Source organism: Brassica napus, chromosome C1, assembly GCF_020379485.1.
Source record: "Brassica napus cultivar Da-Ae chromosome C1, Da-Ae, whole genome shotgun sequence".
In the NCBI taxonomy this organism is placed as follows: domain Eukaryota; kingdom Viridiplantae; phylum Streptophyta; class Magnoliopsida; order Brassicales; family Brassicaceae; genus Brassica; species Brassica napus.
In genome coordinates this window covers 11,108,601-11,132,148 of record NC_063444.1, presented here as the reverse complement: position 1 = coordinate 11,132,148, position 23,548 = coordinate 11,108,601, and the positions used below count along the sequence as shown (strand labels likewise).

Here is a 23,548-nt window from a genome sequence, read left to right as displayed (position 1 = left end):
ATTCATAATCATTAATTGCCATATATATGTAAATCATATTAGGTAATTTCGTAACTTTTATTTAGGGAAAGAATACACACTTCTTATATTTTAGATTAATATAATGTTCTCTAGTAGACATTAAACAAATTATGACATAAAAACCTTATTTTTTTCCTCGAACACATTCTTGAAAAAGTGAACAGTATTGTTTTCACAGTTAAATTATTTTGACTTTTATCTTACATATGGTTTTGAAAGCTTTCAAATTAACCATCGAACTTATACATGTCATTTTAATGTTTTTAGTCGTATACTTAAGGAAAACTTACATTTTGTAATTTAAAGTCGTTTTAAAAAATTCAAAATATAACATATAAGAAAAAATCTAACATATAAGAAAAATGTAACATATAAGGTGTCTTCATTTTTGTATTTTAAAGTCGTTTTTTTAAAAAATATAACATATAAGGTTTCCTCATTTTTGTAATTTAAAGTCATTTTAAAAAATTCAAAATATAACATATAAGAAAAAATCTATTTTTTTTTATTATATGGTTCATGTGATTGTTTATTTTTTTAATAATATAAAATTAAACAAAAATGAAGAAGGATGCAAAAATTGTTATCAAATCTTTATTATTCATAGTCATTAATTATCATATATATATGTAAATCATATTAGGTATTTCTATAACTTTTATTTAAGGAAAGAATACACACTTCTTATATTTTAGGTTAATATAATGTTCTCTAGTGGACATTAAACAAATTATGACATACAAACCGTATTTTTTCCATCGAACACATTCTTGAAAAAAATGAACAGTATTGTTTCCATAGTTAAATTATTTTGATTTTTATCTTCCATATGGTTTTGAAAGCTTTCAAATCAACCATCGAATTGATACATGTCATTTTAATATTTTTAATCGTATAGTTAAGGAAAACTTACATTTTCGTAATTTAAAGTCGTTTTTAAAAAATTCAAAATATAACATATAAGAAAATTCTAACATATAAGAAAAATATAACATATAAGATGTCTTCATTTTTGTATTTTAAAGTCGTTTTAAAAAGAAATATATAACATATAAGGCTTCCTTTTTTTTTTTAAAGTCATTTTAAAAAATTCAAAATATAACATATAAGAAAAAATCTAATTTTTTTATTATATGGTTAATGTGATTGTTTAATTTTTTTAATAATATAAATTTAAACAAAAATGAAGAAGGATTCAAAAATTGTTATCAAATCTTTATTATTCATAATCATTAATTGCCATATATATGTAAATCATATTAGGTAATTCCGTAGCTTTTATTTAAGGAAAGAATACACACTTCCTATATTTTAGGTTAATATAATGTTCTCTAGTGTTATATAATTATGGAATAATGTGACACCATTAGATTAAACTATACTTTATATTAGATGCTCTAGAATTCTTTGAAAACAGAATTTAGAAGGCATTTAGAGTGCCACCTAAGATTTGGGGTTTTTTTAAAATTAATACTCCCTCTGTTCATGAAAGTAACATTTTCTAGAGTATGCACGCTTATTAAGAATTTAATAAATGTTTATAATTTAATTTATTTTTTACTTTATTATACACTTTCCAATAACTTTACACCAATGAAATTTAATCAATTCAAATATTCTCAATTAATGTTCTTCAAAAGTATAAAAAAGTACCTTAACAATATAGAAAATCTATCTTTGTGGAACAAAAAAAAAATCTAAAACATCTTACTTTCTTACTTTCGGAAACGGAGATAGTACAAAATTAAAGTTATAAGTTTTCAAATGCTTCTCAAGTACTATTCTATGACCTCATAATATAAAGCTATACAGAAGTCAACTCCGTTCAACCACAGACGTGGCCATAATGTGTACCTAGCAGCCTATCCTAGTCTTTCTATACATGGATCTGCTATTTTTATTTAAAATTGACTATTAGTATAAATTATCAGCGAAATCGAAGTCTAAGTTTTGTTCATTTGATTGATGAGATTCAAACGTTAGGTATGTGTTGCCTTTCATCGAAATAACATCAACTTTTCCTTTTTATTGACCATGTGATTTAGATTACGACATTATAATTGTTGATTAAAGACCCTTTAATCCCATTGACTTCAGCAAGTCGCGCGCACACCTCTTTTCTCCAGACAAAAAGAGCAGAAGCAACAGGAGAAGGAGAGAGACACAAAAGAGATGAGTTCACACTCCTCCATACAAGAAGCTTGCTTTAATGTCTGCTGCTCATCACCATTCTCATCTCACTCCATGACTCAGAAACAAGAAGAAGAAGAGCTCGAGTTCTCAGTAATCGCACCCGGAGGTTCGTTTCTAACAAGAGACATCAAATTCACTAGCCAAGAATCTCTCCCTCCTCTCCGCACATCTTTCTACGACCTCATCACAGCTTTTCCTGATTACTTGCAGACGAATCAAGCCGATCATATCCGATCTACAGAGTACCAAAACCTCTCGTGCTCCTCTCGCCACGTGTTGTTATCCCACACAAGCCAGCAACAGCCCTTGTTCTCATACTCACAGTTCCGGCAACTCTCTGGTTTGAATAACTCTCTCTTTACCTTGTCTTGCACGCAAGCGAGCTCCGGTGAAGAAATGTTATCACTCGCGAGAGAAGAGTCTCAGTTTCAGACGAGGATGAGGAAGAGAATCATGAGTTTTATGAATCTTGAAGAATCTGAATATGACATGATCCTAACTCAAGACCGCTCCTCTGCTTTCAAGACCGTAGCGGAGCTCTACTGTTTCAGAAAGAACCCGAATCTCCTCACTGTCTACAACTACGAAGACGAAGCAGTGGAAGGCATGATCAGAATCTCGGAGAAGAAGGGTGTCAAGCCCAAATCAGCCGAGTTCTCGTGGCCGAGCACTGAGGTAGTCTCTGAGAAGCTGAAGAGGACGATCTTGAGGAGTAAGAGAAGAAGAGACAAAAGAGGACTCTTTGTGTTTCCACTTCAGTCTCTCGTAACAGGAGCTTCGTATTCTTACTCGTGGATGAGTTTAGCTCAAGAGAACCAATGGCATGTGTTGCTTGATACCTCTGCTTTGGGTTCTAAAGACATGGATACTTTAGGTCTTTCTCTGTTCCGACCAGATTTTTTGATATGTTCTTTTACAGAGTTTTTAGGGCATGATGATGATCTTACTGGTTTCGGTTGCTTGTTCGTCAAGAAATCTAGCTCTCAAGCTTTGTCAGAAGCATCAGAAGGCATCACTGATCCTGCAAATCTCACGGTAGTAAAAGCAGAGCCAAATTGGATAACAAAAAATGACGAAAGTACCCTTGAGGACCACAACAAGGCGTCAACGTCTGCCATTGAAATCGAAGAAGAAAACGACAAAGCAATAATTAAGTTTCGAGGTTTGGATCACGCAGACTCTCTCGGTCTGATACTGATCACTCGAAGGTTAAAGTCTTTGATTTTATGGTTGGTCCGAGCGCTGACGTGTCTGAAACATCCAGGCTCTCATCAAACAGAGACGCCTCTGGTGAAAATCTGCGGACCGAGGAAGAGACCGGACCGAGGAGCGTCGGTTTCGTTCAACGTTTTCGATTGGCAGGGAGAGAAAGTCGATCCTTTGATGGTGGAGAGGCTGGCGGAGAGGGAGAAGGTCGGTTTGCGATGCGCGTATTTGCAGAAGATTGGTAGCGTGGGAAACAAGAAACGAAGAGATGGACAGAGTATGAGTTTGAGAGTGTCAGTGGTGAGTGTTAGGTTAGGGTTTATGACGAACTTTGATGATGTTTTTAGGGTTTGGGGGTTTGTGTCGAGGTTCTTGGATGCGGATTTTGTTGAGAAAGAGAAGTGGAGAAAGAAAGCTCTTGAGACAAAAAAAAAAAAAAACAAATGACAGGCGTAATAGTTTGAGAGCCTTTTGATCTAAATCCGAATCGTTCAGTTCCACATTTGGTTGAACATTTTGAGTTTGGGTTGGTTTGGTTCGATTAGGCATTCAATTTTCTTTCCTTTGTTTTATTTTGGTACATATTTCAACATATTTTAACCCTGTTATGAAATAACTTATAATTTATAGTATCGAAAAATTTAAATAATAGTAGAATTTAATACCCGTAGGAAGCAAATAACACTAATATAAGGAAGATAGTTTATTATAAGGAAGAAGAAGAAGATGTAATGGTGTACAAAAGAGTGAGATGAGTGATGATATTTATAGTGAGCAATAATACATAAAATAACAAAGATGGTGCTTGATTTGGTAAATGAGTGGGTGATCATAGTGCTTGGTGAGTAGATGATCATAGTGCTTGAGTTGGTAAAGTAGTGGATGATCATCTCAATGTTTATCTTATAACACTCCCCCTTGATCATCCATCTTGTATTAAATTAAGTTTCGTAACACTCCCCCTTGGGGACCGGTGTCACTCTCCGCTCTCGCTTAACGTCTTCATATAGAATAGTTGGCCCCGTACTTTTGTCAATCCCACTACTTGAACAAATGTGTTGGCTTATTGATCTTAGCCATACACATTCTTTACTTGCTTCATGGAGTGCGATGATCTCAGCATGATTTGAAGAGGTAGCCACAAGAGTTTGTTTCTGAGAACGCCAAGATATAGCAGTGCCTCCGATCGTAAAAACATATCCTGTTTGCGATCGGGCTTTGTGTGGATCTGAAAGATATCCTGCATCTGCAAAACCAACCATTTGACCATTTGAATCTTTAGGGTAAAATAAGCCTAAATCAATAGTCCCTTGTAGGTAACGAAAGACATGTTTAATTCCATTCCAATGTCTTCGTGTTGGAGATGAGCTAAATCTTGCTAGAAGATTAACAGTGAATGATATATCAGGCCGTGTACAATTTGCAAGGTACATCAACGCTCCAATTGCACATAGATATGGTACTTCCGGACCAAGTATCTCTTCTTCTTCCTCAGGTGGTCGAAATGGATCACTTTCAATGTTAAGTGATCTAACGACCATCGGAGTGCTAAGAGGAGTTGATTTATCCATGTTAAATCGTTTCAACACTCTTTTAGTGTATGTGGATTGATGCACAAATATACCATTTTGTGAATGTTCTATTTGTAGGCCAAGACAATATTGTGTCTGTCCAAGATCTTTCATCTCAAATTCTCCTTTGAGATAGTCTGATGCCTTTTGTATTTCTTTTTGAGTTCCAATAATATTTAGATCATCAACATATACCGCGATTATCACAAATCCGGATGTTGTTTTCTTGATGAAAACACATGGGCATATAGGATCATTCACATATCCTTCTTTTGTTAAATGTTCACTGAGACGATTGTACCACATACGTCCAGATTGTTTTAACCCATATAATGATCTTTGCAATTTTATTGCACATAACTCTTTAGGTTTGGAACTTAATGCTTCTGGCATTTTAAATCCATCAGAGATTTTCATGTAGATATTAGTATCTAATGATCCGTATAGATAAGTTGTAACAACATCCATGAGACGCATCTCAAGATTTTTATCAGCGGCTAGACTCATCAGGAATCTAAATGTGATCGCATCCATTACAGGAGAATATGTTTCCTCATAATCAATACCAGGTCTTTGAGAAAATCCTTGGGCTACAAGGCGAGCTTTATACCTTGTAATCTCATTTTTCTCATTTCGTTTTCGAACGAAAATCCATCTGTACCCAACTGGTCTCACATCTTCAGGTGTGAGTACAATAGATCCAAACACTTTTCGTTTGTTAAGCGAATCAAGTTCGATTTGTATTGCTTCTTTCCATTTATTCCAATCATGTCTCTTTTGACATTCATATATGGATTTCGGTTCTGGATCATCGGTATCTTCATTTACCTCACTTGACACGATATATGAGAAAGCATCATCAAGGTCATTTTGTTCATTTCTATTCCATATCCTTTTATTATGGATGTGATTAATAGAAATCTCATGATTATCTTTCGATTCATGATGCTCTGATTCATCAGAGTCCTTATCATTTATTTCTTCCAAAATATTTTCTGCTATTTTGGGTGCATCATATATTTCAGCTTTCTTCTGTTTCCTAGGATTCTTATCCTTAGAACCAACAGGTCTACCACGCTTCAGGCGTGTTTTTGGCTCTCGTGTGACATCCTCCTTTTCTTGTTCATTTGGCATTTTGATACGAACAGGAGCATTTGCAGCTGGTATATGAGATTTAGTTACCGTCTTGGTATCTGCAAATGCATCAGGTAGCTGGTTAGCTATACTCTGTAAATGCATAATTCGTCGAACTTCTAGTTCTGACTCTTTAGTAGGAGGATCAAGATATAACAATGATGGTACACTCTATTTTATATCACTTCCAACATTTTTGTTTTCTCCCCTAGACCTGGGAATACATTTTCGTCAAAATGACAATCAGCAAAACGTGCTGTAAAGACGTCACAGTCTGTGGTTCTAGGTATCTTATAATTGATGGAGAATCACTACCAACATATATTCCCAACCTTCTTTGTGGTCCCATCTTTGTTCGTTGTGGTGGTGCTACAAGCACATATACCGCACAACCAAAGATTCTAAAGTGGGAAATGTTTGGTTCTCGACCAAACGCTAACTGTAGTGGGGAATACTTATGGTATGCACTCAGTCTGATCCGAATGAGTGCTTCTGCATGCAAAATGGCATGTCCCCATACAGAGGTTGGAAGTTTTGATCTCATGATCAATGGTCTTGCAATCAATTGCAGACGCTTAATTAAAGATTCAGCCAAACCATTTTGTGTATGAACATGAGCAACCGAATGTTCAACTTCAATTCCCATTACCATACAATAGTCATTGAATGCTTGGGATGTGAATTCACCAGCGTTGTCTAGTCTAACTCTTTTAATAGTATAATCAGGAAACTGTGCTCGCAGTTTGATTATCTGAGTTAGAAATCTCACAAATGCCACATTTCGAGATGATAATAGACAAACGTGTGACCATCTACTGGATGCGTCAATTAATACCATAAAATAGTGGAATGGTCCACATGGTGGATGTATCGGTCCACATATATCACCTTGAATTCTTTCAAGGAACTTTGGTGATTCTTTATCGATTTTGGTTGGCGATGGCCTTACGATCAATTTTCCTAGAGAACATGCAACACATGTCATTTTATTCCCTTGAGAAATCTCCTAGATTTTCAATGGATGACCATTTGAACTTTCTATGATTTTACGCATCATTGTAGTGCCTGGGTGGCCAAGGCGATCATGCCATAACGTGAACTCTTCTGGGTTCCGTTTTACTACAAGATTTGATTCGATCTCATCGATATAAATATGATGTAATCCCGAAGGAAGTTCTGGAAACTTTTCCAATATGTGTTTTTTTGCCACATTTTTCAGAAATTACATACATGTATTTCTTTCCATCCTCAGTTGCAGACTGAGTATCATATCCGTGAAGATATATGTCTTTAAAACTCAACAAATTCCTTTTAGAACTCGGAGAATATAAAGCATTATTTATGGAAAATTTTGTTCCATTCGGCAAAGTAAAGTTTGCTTTACCAGTTCCTTCAATCACGTCTGCAGGACCTGATATTGTATTGACGACAATTCTTGTCGGTTTTATATCAGAGAAATATCTCTTTTGTCTCAGAATAGTGTGCGTTGTTCCACTATCTGGTATGCATATTTCACGAATCCGTTTCTTGGATTTTGCTCCATTAGTATTTTGATCCATTTCTGAAATTATCATAAACATTAAATAAAAGTGAAACGTAAAATTTATTCATTGATTATATAAAGAAAACACACAATAATTATACATATATTGTTGTTAAAACAATATTATTCTTTGAAAACATAATTATTATACATTACAAATGAGGACTATTCAGCAGTCTTATTAGAAACATTTCCGTACTCTTCAAGAGTATTCTAGTCCAGCTCATTTGCGAAATCAGAGGATTCAAGGTATGAGGTCCCTTCAACGTTTTCCGTGAGGTTCACCTCTTTAGCCTTTCCTTTTATGGATTCTTGATATAACTTGCACAAATGTGGGGGAGTACGACAGGTACGGGACCAATGTCCTTTACATCCACATCTATAACATACAGTCTCACTTTTCTTTGTGGTATCCTCTTTGGTTTCTTTGCCTTTATGAGGTTGTTCAGATCTAACCCATTTGTTAGATCTAATACTTTTAGGATAGTAAGGCTTTCCACGTTTGTTGTTGAAACGCCGACCACGACCTCGGTTGGTATGGTTTCTCCTTCCCGAATATTCTACTGCTGTAGCATTCACTTCGGGAAATGCCTTGGCTCCCGTAGGTCGGGAATTATGGTTTTTGATTAGTAACTCATCGTTCTTTTCAGCCAACATGAGTGTTACCATCAATTCAGAAAATTTGGTGTACCCACATTTTCTGTAAATTCGGGATAAGACGTTGTGTTCTTTGTGGAAAGTATTGTATGTCTTGTCAAGCATTTCTGCTTCGGTGACAGGATTACCACAATATTTTAATTGTGCAACTATCCTCAAGATAGTGGAATTGTAATCTCTAACCCTTTGGAAATCCTGAAACCTCAGGGTTTTCCACTCTTCAAGAGCGTGAGGGAGATTGATTTCCTTCTGATTATCGAATCTGTCTTTCAAGGCTTGCCATAGTACGGCTGGGTCCTCAACGTCTCCATAGTCGTGAGTTAGATTCTCATCTAAATGCTTCTTCAGGAAGATTATCGCTTCGGCTATATGCTCGGGTGGCGATTTGTTACCGACTTTTATCGCTTCGGTTATCTTTTTTATTACAAGATAAAGTTTCACATTTGTGACCCATCTGACATAATTTTCGCCGGTTATTTTCAGAGTCGGGAACTGGAGTTTCTCGACGTTTGCCATTTGTATTTCTAAAACACAAAATAATAATTTTATTAGAAACTTCATAATTTAAAAACCGTTTACATTAATAATACAAGCAATAACAAATAAATATAATGTAAACAAAAATAAGGCGATGTTAATGCCAAAATATTCATCAGTGGTTCCTCCAACAAAAAAAAATACATAGCCGAAAAAATATAAATCGCACATAAAATTAAAGCTAAGCGACTCATCTTCATTGCGATTGAAAAACCGAAATATGGCGATTTGAAAATTTTGAGAGGAGATAAAATATTTTGGATGAGTGAATGAAGTGAAAAATGAGTTATATTTATAGATGAAAATCACTGTTCATGACCGTTGGAAAAAGGGTAAAAATTTGAAATTTTTTCTTTGTGACCGTTGGGATTAAATCGAGTGCACCGAAAATCAGTCTGAAAATATCGTATTAAACGATCAATCAAATCCATTAAATTTCATAAAATTTTGATAAAAATAAAAATTATGGTGAATAAATATTTTTTGTTATGATAATAAATTATGCGACGGCTCAGCCGGTCAATGCAGAATAATAAATAAATTATACGGCGGCTCAGCCGACCAATTAGCAATAAACAAAATATAAGGCGGCTCAGCCGACCAGTTAATAACAAACATAATATAAAGGCGGCTCGGCTGTCCAGTTAACAACAAACAGAAAATAAAGGCGGCTCGGCCGTCTAGTTACAAACAGAAAATAAAGGCGGCTCGGCCGTCTAGTTAACAACAAACAGAAAATAAAGGCGGCTCGGCCGTCCAGTTAACAATAAATAGAATATAAGGCGGCTCGGCCGACCAATAAATTAATTAAAATATTAATAAATAATATAGGCGGTATTCCGGCCATTATAACGTAATATAAATAATAGTACAGGCGGTATACCGACCATTATAGCAGGGTATATATGATACAGTAAATTTTACCGAATTGCAGAACGATCGTGCTGATAACGTGTTATGAAATAACTTATAATTTATAGTATCGAGAAATTTAAATAAGAGTAGAATTTAATACCCGTAGGAAGTAAATAACACTAATATAAAGGAGATAATTTATTATAAGGAAGAAGAAGAAGATGTAATGGTGTACAAAAAAAGTGAGATGAGTGATGGTATTTATAGTGAGCAACAATACATAAAATAACAAAGATGGTGCTTGATTTGGTAAATGAGTGGGTGATCATAGTGCTTGGTGAGTAGATGATCATAGTGCTTGAGTTGGTAAAGTAGTGAATGATCATCTCAATGTTTATCTTATAACAAACCCACTGTTTTTTTAGTGAATGTTAAATTTATTCTGTCAGAAAATATTTATTACATCAAGTATAACAAAGAATTAAAAGAAAAACCAAAAGAATGATCTTTTTTTACCCTTACATTTAAAAGAACGATGTTCCTACCTCAAAAAATGAATTTAATTGAACGTTCTTGTTCCAAACCAGAGTTGTAATCTTTCTTCATATAGCGGCAGTCTCTCTTTCCTTTGAATTGATATCAACCTATATTCATTTTGTAACTTTGATTATCTTTCTTCATATAGTAACTTTGATTATTTTGCAGCGGCAGACGTTGATGGTTTTTCGACCATCTCCAACGTAACTTTATTTTTAAAATTTGGTAAATTTCATATTTGAAATTTAAAGGTGTTTTTCTCCAATGATAAAACTTTAATATAACTTTTAAAGAATTTTTATTTGCATTATAATCTTTAAGATTGACCAAAATTAATAAAATTACAAACTTTTATAAATAATAAAACATATCTCTATAATATTATTTGAGAAATCACTTTCCTATGTGACGTGCTCAAATTAACTCTCACGATGTTTTATTACTTTGATATACTTAACGAATTGAGTTTATTATATATAATTGTCATTATTATACTAGGTGCTTAAACAAAAAGAAAATAAAAAATTAATAATGACAATTATATATAATAAACTCAATTTGTTAAGGGTATCAAAGTAATAAACCATCGTGAGAGTTAATTTAAGCACGCTACGTAGGAAATTGACTTCTCAAATAATATAATAAAGATTTTCTTTTTGTTAATGCATTCCTTTTATAACAAAATTGTTTAATATATTTGCTTAGCTTTCATAAAAAGGAAATATGTTTAGTATTAAAATATAATATTTTAATATATTTGACACATGTTATCTAATAAAAATGAATTTTCCTTTAAAATAAATTCCAGTTTTCTAAAAAAATTCTTCATATTTAAAAAAAAAAATTCTTTGGATATCAAAAATCAAATTTATTTATTTTATTAATAAAAAGGAAACTATATGATTATACCATTTGATAGTATACAGTTTTTACTTTTACAAAAATATCCGCACATTTTTGCAAATTTCTTTTCTTTTTTACATTATAAATTCTTAATCCTAATACTATTTGCATGCCTCCAAAATCATACATCTTCTTATTATATAAAATACAGTTTGCTTCACTTCTAGGCTGTCTACCTCAGCAGACAGGTCAGAAATTCGAGTCTTCTGGTCGTGACACGTGTCCCGCGTTTAATTAATTTCGTTTGGGTTTTATCACGATTTTATATGGGCTATCTCAATAACTTATTTAGGCTGTATATTTTATTGTTATGTTTTCGGAAAGGAAATAGCCAATGCTTTTGTAAGGTTAACATTTTATTTTTCACGCTTATCGTCATCTTCTATATGCATCGTCATCTATAGTTCATCGTCCTTAGCCATCTAGAACCGTCCCATTAATGGGTTTCAGTAGGTTGTGCTAGATGTATCTTCCTAATGAATCTCTGGATCGAGCTTCATTCGCGCCGGTTCGTCTTAGATTCGTCTCCTCCAAAACGTTACGGATTCATCAATTTATTGCCATTAAGAAGCATCTTTACTCCTTTGACCACCAACAAGCACCAATCAAACATTCAATGCTTCTAATTCCTCATTCAGGCGGTGTTTATCCCCCCCATAAAAAGGTCAGATCCCATCTCCTCAACATCATCCTCTCAATTCATAAAAACACTAGAATCTCATTTTTATGTCTATCGGTTGACAAGATCCATCAAGATCCAAACTTTCCATATTCATCGACACATCCTATTGCTTCCCATAAAGTTTAGGTCGCTCTAATTCTCTCCATCAGATTTGAAATAGATATTTCTGTTTTTTTTCTAATATATATGATTTCAGTATGATCGATATGTTTTTACTATATATATATATATATATATATATATATATATATATATATATACTCAGAAACAATTTCTTTTGCAGGATGAGAGTGCTTTCAGAGTTTTGGTGAGCTTTTACAAGTGGTGATCATGAGAGATCGAGTCACTGGCTGTGATCATGGCTTTGGTTTCTTTTTCTTCGTTGGTCCCAGTGTTCCTGTGAGAGCCATATTGCTCTATGTTAAATTGTAAGTTTTCATCAAATTCCTTTTGAGCCACTACTTCATTGCTTCAGTATCAATCAAAGGAAATGGTTGTTTGCCGATAAGCGTTAGACAAACTTAAGTGATTTTTTTTTATTCCTCAGTTTCTAACTTTTAAGCATATATAAACTTTTAGGACTGACGGGTTATCGGATTTGAGTCGAGCGGTTGGATCTCATCGTCTCGATAGACGAAGATTCACATTCTGGATCATAACGCTGCTGCAAAGAAATGATAAGAAACGATGCTATGCTTAGTTAAGACGCAAAGAGATCTGTATATGGTATGAAAATCGAGAATTGATGCAAGTGATGCTGATAAGAAGATGGACATGTCAGTTCAACAGGGGGTTCAAAGGTCCAGTGTCCCTGTTAAAATTTCTCCGACACTGTTCCATCTCTTCTTTCTTTCTACATCTCCATCGACGGTTCCGACTATGTGCTTTCTCCTCTTAAGATATATTCTCATGTACAGGTCAGATATTGCTTTGGGTATGGTGACTCATGTTGTATCTCCCTAATGAAGTTTCCTTCTCGCTCTTTGTGTAAGTTATGCAGATGGGCCCTTCGTATATGCCGGGCTTGGTGGAAGAAAATAGTTTGGATACTCAGGTTGTACCAGTCCCTGGCTCTGAGTTAATCATGGCACCTTCTCAGTGGAGCAGTAAATATTGTTGGTAACTTGGTTCGTATCTCTTTTTGGTTATGAATGATGGGTTTTTGATTAATGGTAATGTTGCGTTCTCTATGAAAAATGACCCGCTTATCCCACATGAACATATTCTGCTATGTTTTGTTGGGTCTTTTTTTTGGTTATATCATTATGACTTTAATCTATGCTCGCTTCTGTGCAGACAGACTTTTAAAAAATGTCGCTTTCTCTTCTGCCTGAGCGTGATGACGGTATGTTGTATGGGGCCTTCATGTTATATGAGTTGAGAGAAACTCTTGATTTGTTTTTATTAATGTGGAGTGGACTCAAACTATTTACCCATGTAAACATAACACTATGTATTTTATCTAGGAGGACACTACCCTCCAAAACTTCACTTGGACGTTGACAGGACAGCCATAATAAGCACTGATGTAAGTGTCTCACCCTTCCACCACATCGTTATAAACTCGACTTTGAAGTCCTGTTATTCCCAAAAGAAGTCTCATTTGGGTCTGCAGTCGTTTTTAACAAGTGCTCGAGGGTCTATGATGTGATGTTAGAACCTAGGCTTGCAGTTTGATTAGTTTTTTTTTGGGTTCTTTTAGCCATTGATAGGTTTGGATTGAGATTAATTTTAATTAGATAAGAGTTTTTAAAATGCAGCTGGAAAATACAGTTTATGCATTGCATATCACAGAAACTTATGATGATTTCGCGGCAGAATGATTCTTGCACGAAGCCATAAATGTTACTGCAAAACATTATGTTCTCGAGTGCATTTTTATGAGAGAAGTGAGTCGTTTTCTGTTCCTCTTTGGCTGAATTCTCATGCCTCCTAATGGAGTGTGGTTGCTATGGAAATGCAAGCTAAAGCTAAAGTTAAAATAGTGCCCATAAGGGAAAATTGCATTGCTTAACTTTGCAAAATTTATGTTTCTTGATTGAACAGTTTGCTTGATGCCGCTCAAGAATACATAACAAAACATGCTTATTCTGTGTATCAAAATCTGTTTTCTAACCCATTTCAACATCGTTATAGAAAGAAAAGTTATGGTTTTTTATCTTTATATTTGAGATTCAAAATAGACTTCACTACAATGTCTTTTTCCTCTCTTTTTTTTTTAAAAAAATTTCTTTTATGTTCCTAGCTTAATTGGGTTGTTGATGTTTATAATATATAAAATGCCATCTGCTTAAGAGTTTATACAAAATTTTCCTTAAGAGATTCGAAGTTTTGATCTGGTCCTCTGCTTGAATGTTAGTCTCCTCATTTTTGGTCTTTATAAATATGTAATAGTTCTGAAAAAGAAATAAATTCTTTAAGCTTATAGTATGTTGATTGAGTTTTCATGATTCTGTTACATATACACATCTTTTTTGTATACTCTTTGTTATAGATGGTTCTGTTATATATTCACACTCTTTTTGTACACTCTTTGTTATAGATTTAAAAAACATTGAAAAGAAAGCTAAATTTCTTTACAACAAACAAGTTAAATATAAAATGATGAAAAAATAAAAAGATATCTTCGACAGACATTACAAATCACTTATTATATACTCAATACTTTCAAACTAGAAAAGGTTATTGACAAATTAATGAGAATACTTTTCGCAACAAATAAGTTTGACAAACGATATAAAGTATAGCAATGACCCTATAACTATAAATTTTAAACTATAAATAGTGTTAAACAAAAAAACAATGAATTTATTTTTAGAACAGAATTTTTTTTTTAAATGATAAAAATTTAAAGAACAACAACAAAAAATATAAAGGAAATCCCATGCGATGCAGAGTGACGAAACCTCATTATACGATGGAAAATTAAAAAAAACATAATTTTTAAATATTATAAATAAACACTTGATTTTTAATTTAAAAAATATCAGCTGATCTTAATTTTTTTCAAAAAAAAATGTTAAAATTATTTGCTGCTTAACATTTTCTGCTTATGAAAAATCCAAATAAACAAAATAAAAGAATAATTGGATCATAACTAAGATTTAATTGCCTATTTATTCAGTTTACTCACCATCTTATATGTATTCTATAATATTAATAGGAAAAAATAATTTAGAAAAAATAAAGTCAAACTATTTATAATATTAACAGAAACTACAAAACATAAAATTAAAAACATAAAATAATTGCAAAACTAAGAGAAAACCAAAAACTAATGTCAAACTATTTACATAATAGTAAACAAATATAACTGAGCTACAAAAGTTAGAGATAATATTAAATGTATTTTATTTACAATTAGATTTAAACTTTCACTATGTTACTCCGTTTTTTAATATGATCTTCTGCCTAACATAAACCGTAACAAAATGTAATCATGTAGAGCTTAATCCATTTGTACAAATTATAATTACAAGAATCACAAGCCTATTTTTGAGATTCCAAAATATAGTAAACCACAATTAACCAACTAATTGGATTTAGAAGTATCAAAAATATATAACGAGAATGCCACATACATCCAATATAGTATATTATACGAACTTATTGATATAGACACAAACATCAAAATCAAACATAATTAATCTTAACATACATAGTTTCCTTACATTCGAATATTCTTAAAAACCATAAACATTATTATACATTTACCTTCAAAGCTTACATATAACACACACAAAAATTATACAATTGTATAATTACATGCATCACAAGTAAAGTATATCCTGCCCGTAGGGCGGGTCGACCCTAGTACAAGTAAAAAAGGAGATATGAGCATCAGTTAGGCCATCCAAGTAGGCTTCGAAAATCAGCCAATCATATGCGTTTATTATGTCATGTCATCACTCGACACTAGCAATTGGGTCGAATTATATGGGCTCTTCAGTTTTGGTTATGGCCCAAAGCCTACCTCTCTCCTTCGTCTCTACACGCGGCTCCGACTCTTCTTCTCCATTGCCATCGTTTCCACTCTCCTCAGCTCTCCGTTACTTTGCAATAATCAACACCCACTCTGAATGATTTATCCATGTTCTTAGCTCCTTCATTTATGTCAGATGTACCCTTCCAACTCCCATTTGTTTTACCCCTATATAAATTCTTTGTTGGTTAAACCTACATCCTTCACAGTCGAAGATCAACCCTCATTCTCTTTTTTTGTCCGTTACAAAATCTAGATCTTCAACGCCAGCAGTTAACTCTTCCACACCCCCTCTCTCTCAGTATCCGATGCCGGTTGTCCCTTTTGATTGAAAGAGTTATACATAGGAGAAGAAGATAGTCTCCACCAAAGAGATTGAGAATTAGTGACTTCGAGCTATTGGGTGGTGCCTCTACCAGTGAAGGACCTTGCTTCGAAGCATTCCTTTGATATTTCTGTTTATCGGGAACTCAAGAGTTTCATCGATTCCATTGAAAATTAGCAAAGATCTCCCGATTGTGTTCTGATCTTCCATCTAATCTATTAAAACTGAAGTACAAATTTGAATTAACCCATAATTTACTTTAATATTTACAACTCATGCCACTCCCTTTAATTAAAGATTTTCTAATTAAATATATAACATACGATTGGGCTCAAAATCTTTGCAAATGGGCTCAAAATTACTTGCGTTTGTTTAAATTCATTTGGGACAAACTTTTTTCGTGTTAATTAGTTCGTATGAACTGTATAACCAATCGTATATGTTTGGTTATCAAAACAATTATAAATCAAAGTGATCGGATTTATATCAAATGTATTTAATTCCTTGATCATGGCATTAGCTCATAAGTCATAATGGAATCATTTGCTAAACCAGCTAGACAATTCTTGCGTTCAAATTTTTAAAAGAACCATTATAATTTTCGTACAGTCACGCTGCAACCAATCTTCTTTATGATTAAAATATAATAATTCAACTAGATTTTGACCCGCGCTTTCAAAGCGCGGGTTTATTTTTGTTTTTTTTTTTCAATTGACAAATATTTAGTAAATGTCACATTTTCATATATTTGTGTTTTATTTTATAAAAGACTTAAAAATTTTATCTTTATTTATCGTATTTCATTTTAAATGACTATTTATGTTAAAAAAATTAAACTTTATTTTTTAATGAATTAAGTTGGTATAACTCTGATAAATTAATTTTATTATGGGGTTAATATTTTAATTAAAAAATTATATACTTTTAATAAAGATTTATACTTTTCAATAAAAAAATTCAATTATTTTTATGAATGCTTAAATTATATTAAGAAAAGAAAAAAATAATAATTAAGAATAGTTGAAAAAAAATTATTTGAACTTGGACTCAATGGTCCAAAGGAAAAAAAAAGTGAGAATTGAATCTGATTTTTTAATAGGCCCAAATGGCCCAAGAGAGATTTGATTTGGGCTGGATCCAAAAATAATGACCCAATATAGATTTGTTATTAATATTACTTAATTGCCCTTAATGAAACATGCAATGTTAGTGAAGGAAACATGCCCCTAAGGTAATTATGACAATAGGATCCTGCTTTAATAGTATAGATTGTTCACGTTATAACAAGCACCACGATAAATAAGGTTAAATAACCAATTTAAATCAACATCTATTCAGTTTAACATATTTTCGGATACTAATAACTTCATATTCAAATCGTAATCGTGATTCTCTCACGTATATTTCGATCCTATTTAAAAACACATTGCTTTATAAATCTAAAATGTGATTACTACTATAAAATCTTACCATATAATTGGTCTAGAATATTTTAATCAAAATCAACTACTTTGCCAATATTATTTTTCCAAAATATATAGATCCTATGTGTATTTAACTCGTATAATGTCAACTTCTATTTAGTATATCTTATTAAAAAGAGATCAACTTTTCATGTACAAAATAAATAGTCCATTTATATTATATACAATAACTAAATTCAGAAATATTTATAATTTTGTACATGAATACTATGTATCTGACATAAAAATAATTTAAATTTCAAATAGTTTCTTAAATTTGTATTACTAATTGCATTATACTATACGAACTAAAAACACATTTAATACACATATTAAGATATAAAATAAATATGACTCAATAATTAATAAATATTTAGACATATATTTTTGTCCAAAAATAAGTTCTCCATTAATAATATAGATATATAATTAGTAATTTTAACATTTTAAATATTAAGGTTTGAGTACCATATATAATTATCAATTAAACACAAAAAATAACTAATACCTGAATGTATTAGTAATACAAAAATGTAAGAGAACCGAGAACCGAATGGGTACCCAAATATCCAAAATACCATTTATATACATAAAATATTAGTTATATGTAGTATTAAAAATACCAAAAACTCTAAACATACTACTGATACACCGAACTATCCGACAAATCGAAATACTTGAATATTTTTTTTATCTAAAGTATTTAAATTATTCCAATTATTCTAAATAACCAAATTACCTTAATAGTTTTTAATCCAAAATATTATAGTTTATCCGAATAACCCGATATATATATCCAAAAACCTTCCAAAATTTTATTTTTACCCTGGATTATCCAAAATTAACCGAAAAAAATCTGAACCGAATTGTAACCGAATTAGAAACAAAAATTTATTGGATAAAAGTCGATTCTTATAATTGTTACCCGAACCGACCCTGAACTGAAAGAACCGAAGAGGACCCTGAACCGAATTATATAGATAACCAAATGGTTCATATATCTCTAGAATCAAAAAAACTGAAAATCAAAATAATCAAAATGGAACGGAACCGAAAACCAAAGCCACATGCCTAATACATTCAATGCGATAATTATCGAACAACGTTGACCACAAATTCTAAAGCACAATGATTACCTATCGTTTATGAGTATATAATGATTTTACAAGGCAAACACCCGCGCGGGCGCGCGGGTCATGATCTAGTTTCACAGCTTAAATTCCTAATCTTTGGGTTGGAACATTAATTCTCTCTTTCTCTCTCGAAGATTGTCCGCTCAAAGGTAATATTTTGTGTTTTCATCTCTGGATTGGATCATATTTGGAATTTGTTCTAGGTGATTATGATCATGATCATGATCATGATCTATTGAGATGTGCAGATACTGATGATTAGTTTCTTTTGATGTTTTTCAAAGAAAAAGGAGAATTACAAAAATGATAAGCTTCAGGAGCTACGGCCATGTAATTAAAAATATTTCACCTATATTTGTTCTTATGAGGTGTCGTTTGCGGAGCTAATTTTTTTAATTGTATTTTGCATTGCGGTTAAGTGTATGTGAAGTATTTTTAGGACTAATGATTAGTATGATTGTAGCTTGATCAATGCGTTATTGTATTTCCTGCATATGATGTTTTTCTCCATTTGATTCAGCCAATGAAATAAGCATATTGATCACAATAATGCTCTTTAGCTTCTGTGAGCAAACACTAATTGTTGGTTTTTAATATGTTCACTTGAATTTCTCTTATCATATGTATAAGACTGTGATAGAGTCCTTGCAAGTGGTCAAACACAGGAATTTTATGTTGATTTTGAGTTGATTTTGTACTTTACTGCACCTCCAACCACCTCAGTTACTGTCGCGCACTGCTTGCTGCAATGGGCGTCTCCTACAAGCCAAAGAACCTTGCCATTGCTTATAACTTCGCCAGAAGATTCTTTGGCACTAACCCAAATACAGGGAGCTAAGCAAAGATGGCTACTGCTACACAAGTTATGCAAGCCGCTAAACGCAACATGACCGATGAAACCAAGCTTAACTACGACTTCAGAAACCCGTTTGTGATATGCGGGTCAACTTATATCCCGATCTGCAGAGGACAGTAATGTGTCATGCCCTTGCACCGCCCGGTTTCTAATGTGGTTTTCTACCTCTGTAGATGAGGTCAAGTAAAAGTGACTTTAAATATAGAAAAATTGATTTGCCACAGTTATATACATAATCTGCAGTTTGTAAATTGTGAATGATGTAGCTAGGACTATAATCTACCACCTTAACTAGAACTATTAACTCTATTATATATTTTGAAAATAAAAACAGAGTTTTGAAATCATTACAGTAGATTAGAGGAATGTGCATGCATATAAATAAATATATACACACTTAGTATTGCATAAATTAAATATACAGATATTAGCTTCCTCTTTATCTTTTTTTTAAAGTGTAACATATATAGATCGTAGATTTATGGGTATTGTATAACTATGGTAGACTGATACACAAAAGCTTGCCTAAAAGAAAAATAATCCCCACTCAATCAGTGTGATTGTACTGCTTGACTTCTAGACTGCTAATTGTTTCCTTAAGATTTGGCTTATTTATTTTTTTAAGATTGTTTTAATTCGACCACAGAAATCAGTTACAATCAAACCCAGTTAATTATAACGTTTTAAAAGACATTTTAAAATGGAAAGATGTTAGACTTAGAAAGTCTCATGATTAGCCCTGAGCATTCGGTTCTCAGTTCCGGTTTGGTTCTTCGGTTTTAGAAGTTTAGGATCTGTTCGGATATTAAGAAAATTTCGTTCGTTTCCAGTTTGATTTTTTTTTGGTTCTCGATTCTTTCAGGTAACAAAGTTATGAACCGGCTAATATCCGAGATAATTAACATCCCATTTGGTTGCGGTTTTTTTGGTTAATTCGGGTTAAAAATTCACAAAATTCGAGTTTTCAGATAAAAATTTAGATAATTCAGGTAAATTTAAAATTTTGGATAAAAATTATTCTGGTAATTCGGTTTCGGGTATTTCAGATTATAAATAGTATTTTTGAGTTATTTGATTATTTTAAAACTAAATATAGTTGATATTATAAGTTTATAAATTATATTTTAGAAATTTGTGTGCCAGTTAGGTTATGGTTCCTTGGTTCTAGAAATATAGGATTGCTTGGATAATTGGTAGGATCCAAACACGAACTGAACTTCTTCTTTTTTGTTCGGTCTTGGATAAATGTGAACATACCTATTCATTAATATATGTTCGCTTCATTGGTTTTGTATTTGATTTCCGCTATGAACCAATTATTCTCTAATCAATGTTTAACATATTAATGTAGATGCTACATAATATCCAGTGAAAAACCTAAATATCAAATTTATATAAGAACTATGATTATAATTGATCCGTCAACTTTAAAACATAACTAATATTAGAAATCCGGCGCTACGAATAAAGAACTGATTCTAATAAATTTATGTATTGAACTATCGATATAAATATAAACTATCAAATCAATTATCGATCGTTCACAGAAAATCTATTCATCTCCATCGCCATCATCACCACTTTGATCGTTTCCGCCTCCACTCCGTAATCGAGCTAAGCGTGTTTGCTATTTTTGTGAAAAGTCAATTCTGAAAATGTCTCTCAAACTAGTAGACTAAGAGTCTCTCAACGGAGATGTGAAGAAATATCACTATGCAATCAGAGGTTCTCTCTGGATCAGAAAGCTTCTTCCTTTCCTGGATTTTCCAAAGTCAAAAGGGTGTTGTTATCTTCATAGTTCCAAGTCTCTTATTTGTGATTTTCATCACTTTCTCTCATTGTTTATATCACTGCTTCTCTCGTGAACACATGTAAGCAAATTGGTTTGGTTTGCTAGAAGGATCCTTAAAGTGGTGATGTTAAAGTGCAGATTTTTCAATACTACACTCTCTAAACCTGTTTTGAAATTAGCAAATTTAGTAGATTCATTGTTGGGTTTGTGGATATCGAAGCATATTCTTTCAGGTGAGAATCAGGTCAGTGTCAGTTCCATCCCGATTCTGGTGAACGGGAGTTCCGATCAGTTCTTGGTCCTACCGGAAACAAACTGCAGAGGAAATTACCAGAGATGAAACTGAAAAAGAAGAAGAAGAAGCACATGAAGTCAAAATATGAGAAAACAAAGAACCTAGGTACTCCGGCTTCACCAACTACAACACTTAAGCAAAGGTAAACCCAAAAAAGAAAGAAGCTTTTTGTTGCTCAGGCTCGCTCTCAAGGAATAACAGTGAGTAGAACTGTTGATGCAGAAGCATCTTTATTGGTTAAGACACGTAGTAATGGTAGGTATGGGCAATAGTGATCATTAACCCCAGAAACCCGACTAGTCAGTGTCTCAGTGAAGCTAACTTAAGTGAGATATTGTGATTCTGTTATGACGAGATCTTGGTTCTTTTTTGAGACAAAATGTATCAGCAAAACATATACAAAGATGAGAGACCCTCGTCAGCTCCAAGAAAGTAATCATTATTACACTATGGAACACATGTGAGAACAATACTTTGTATTTAAAATATTTTGATGGATATCTTAGATAACATATATGCCTTATAATAGTATCACATTAAGATTTTCTTAATAAAATTCCTGAAAATATTTCAAGACAACTGAAACTTCTGATACTCTCAAAACTTCATTGATGTTTCTACACTAACTGAAGTAGTTTTATACATCGTTTAAACGTTTCCTTTGTTCCTATCTTCAAAAAAATCAGGAAAGAGATCATGAACACGTACAAAAGCTTCCAAAAATTACTTGAAAACTCCAAGATTTTGAGCATGTACCTGCTGCGTCTGATTTGGAGTAAAAACTGGAGTCTCAGTACTCAGTTGAGCTTTTGGAGAGGCAGATGTCTCATTCGTTGCCTATGTTCCCATCTGCAAAATCAATCAGGAAGGAGGTCATGAACACGTACAAAAGCTTCCAAAAATTATACATCAGAGGTTTGGTGTCAAAGCAAGTTACATGATTAAGCAAGTTCATATTTATTCTCAGAATACTTGTCTCTATTGGTGCCACTTGCAGCTACCAGACTTTTCTGTTGTATCAAATGTCTTCAAGAAAAAGCAGGATTCAGAACAATCTACTGCTGAGCTGGCTCTCCAGAAGGTACGTCTTTTTGTACCATCTCTATTCTATAATTATTTATTTGTTAAAGAAGAAAATATTATTCATGTTGCAACTAGGCATTCACCCTTAGGATGATGATGATATAACTGTGGAGCAAGCTTGGGATGACATCGTTCAACGCGTTAAAGTATATATTCTTTGATGAGGTTAGTTCACTAATACGGATAACTTTATATGTTTAACAAATATGTTTAAGTTCTTGCAATTATTAATGTTGTAAGTTGTTTCCCTTGCAGTTTCTTTCAGCTGATCATCCTCTAGGAAGCCACCTTAGAGCAACATTGCAAAGGGATGGTGAACGTCACGGTTCAGTTCATGTTATGTCATCACTGCATTTGATACAAAGATCAACAATTGCTATAAAGTTATCAATCCTTAAGTTAGTTAATTAACTATGTTTATATGTAGATTAATGCTCTCTATTTGATCTGTGTTCTCTGTTTTGTAGACAATGAACTATATCTGGTGATTTCTATAGCCAATGAATTTTCTTATAGATTTTGATTATGTTGTTTTGTTTTGGTTGTTCTGGAAATTAAATTAAGTTTCAATTCAGGATAGCCAGCCAGAACAAAGACTGTCTAATATTCCTTACACGCTTTTGATTCTCTTCGAAAACAGACTTATGCAAGAAAAGACACTCATTTTATTTTCTGGAAACTCATCCTGAAATTTCCACAAGCTATCCTAGATAACATGTGTGTTTCATAATGATACCACATTTAACACTTTCTTGATAGAATTACTAAAAATGCTTTAAG

General features: G+C 32.8%; 1 protein-coding gene and 1 long non-coding RNA gene across 8 annotated transcripts; both read left to right on the top strand.

Annotated features, from left to right (window-relative positions):
• The first annotated feature begins 1,605 nt into the window (after positions 1-1,605).
• On the top strand, positions 1,606-4,069 carry LOC106368264. Its single transcript, XM_013808181.3, has one exon. The coding sequence runs from the start codon at positions 2,194-2,196 to the stop codon at positions 3,865-3,867; it is 1,674 nt and encodes a 557-aa protein (XP_013663635.2). The 5' UTR covers positions 1,606-2,193; the 3' UTR covers positions 3,868-4,069.
• Positions 4,070-11,443: 7,374 nt separating this feature from the next.
• Positions 11,444-19,907, top strand: LOC106377891. 7 transcript variants are annotated; one of them, XR_007318433.1, is made up of 7 exons: positions 11,444-11,821; positions 12,123-12,267; positions 12,419-12,756; positions 12,840-12,966; positions 13,136-13,184; positions 13,306-13,367; positions 19,466-19,907. It is a non-coding gene; the product is annotated as an uncharacterized LOC106377891 (long non-coding RNA). The 7 variants fall into 7 exon arrangements; XR_007318432.1 differs by lacking the exon at positions 19,466-19,907 and adding an exon at positions 13,600-14,366; XR_007318431.1 differs by lacking the exon at positions 19,466-19,907 and adding an exon at positions 11,903-11,965 and having other exon boundaries at positions 11,467-11,821; positions 13,306-14,366.
• The last annotated feature ends 3,641 nt before the right edge of the window (positions 19,908-23,548 follow it).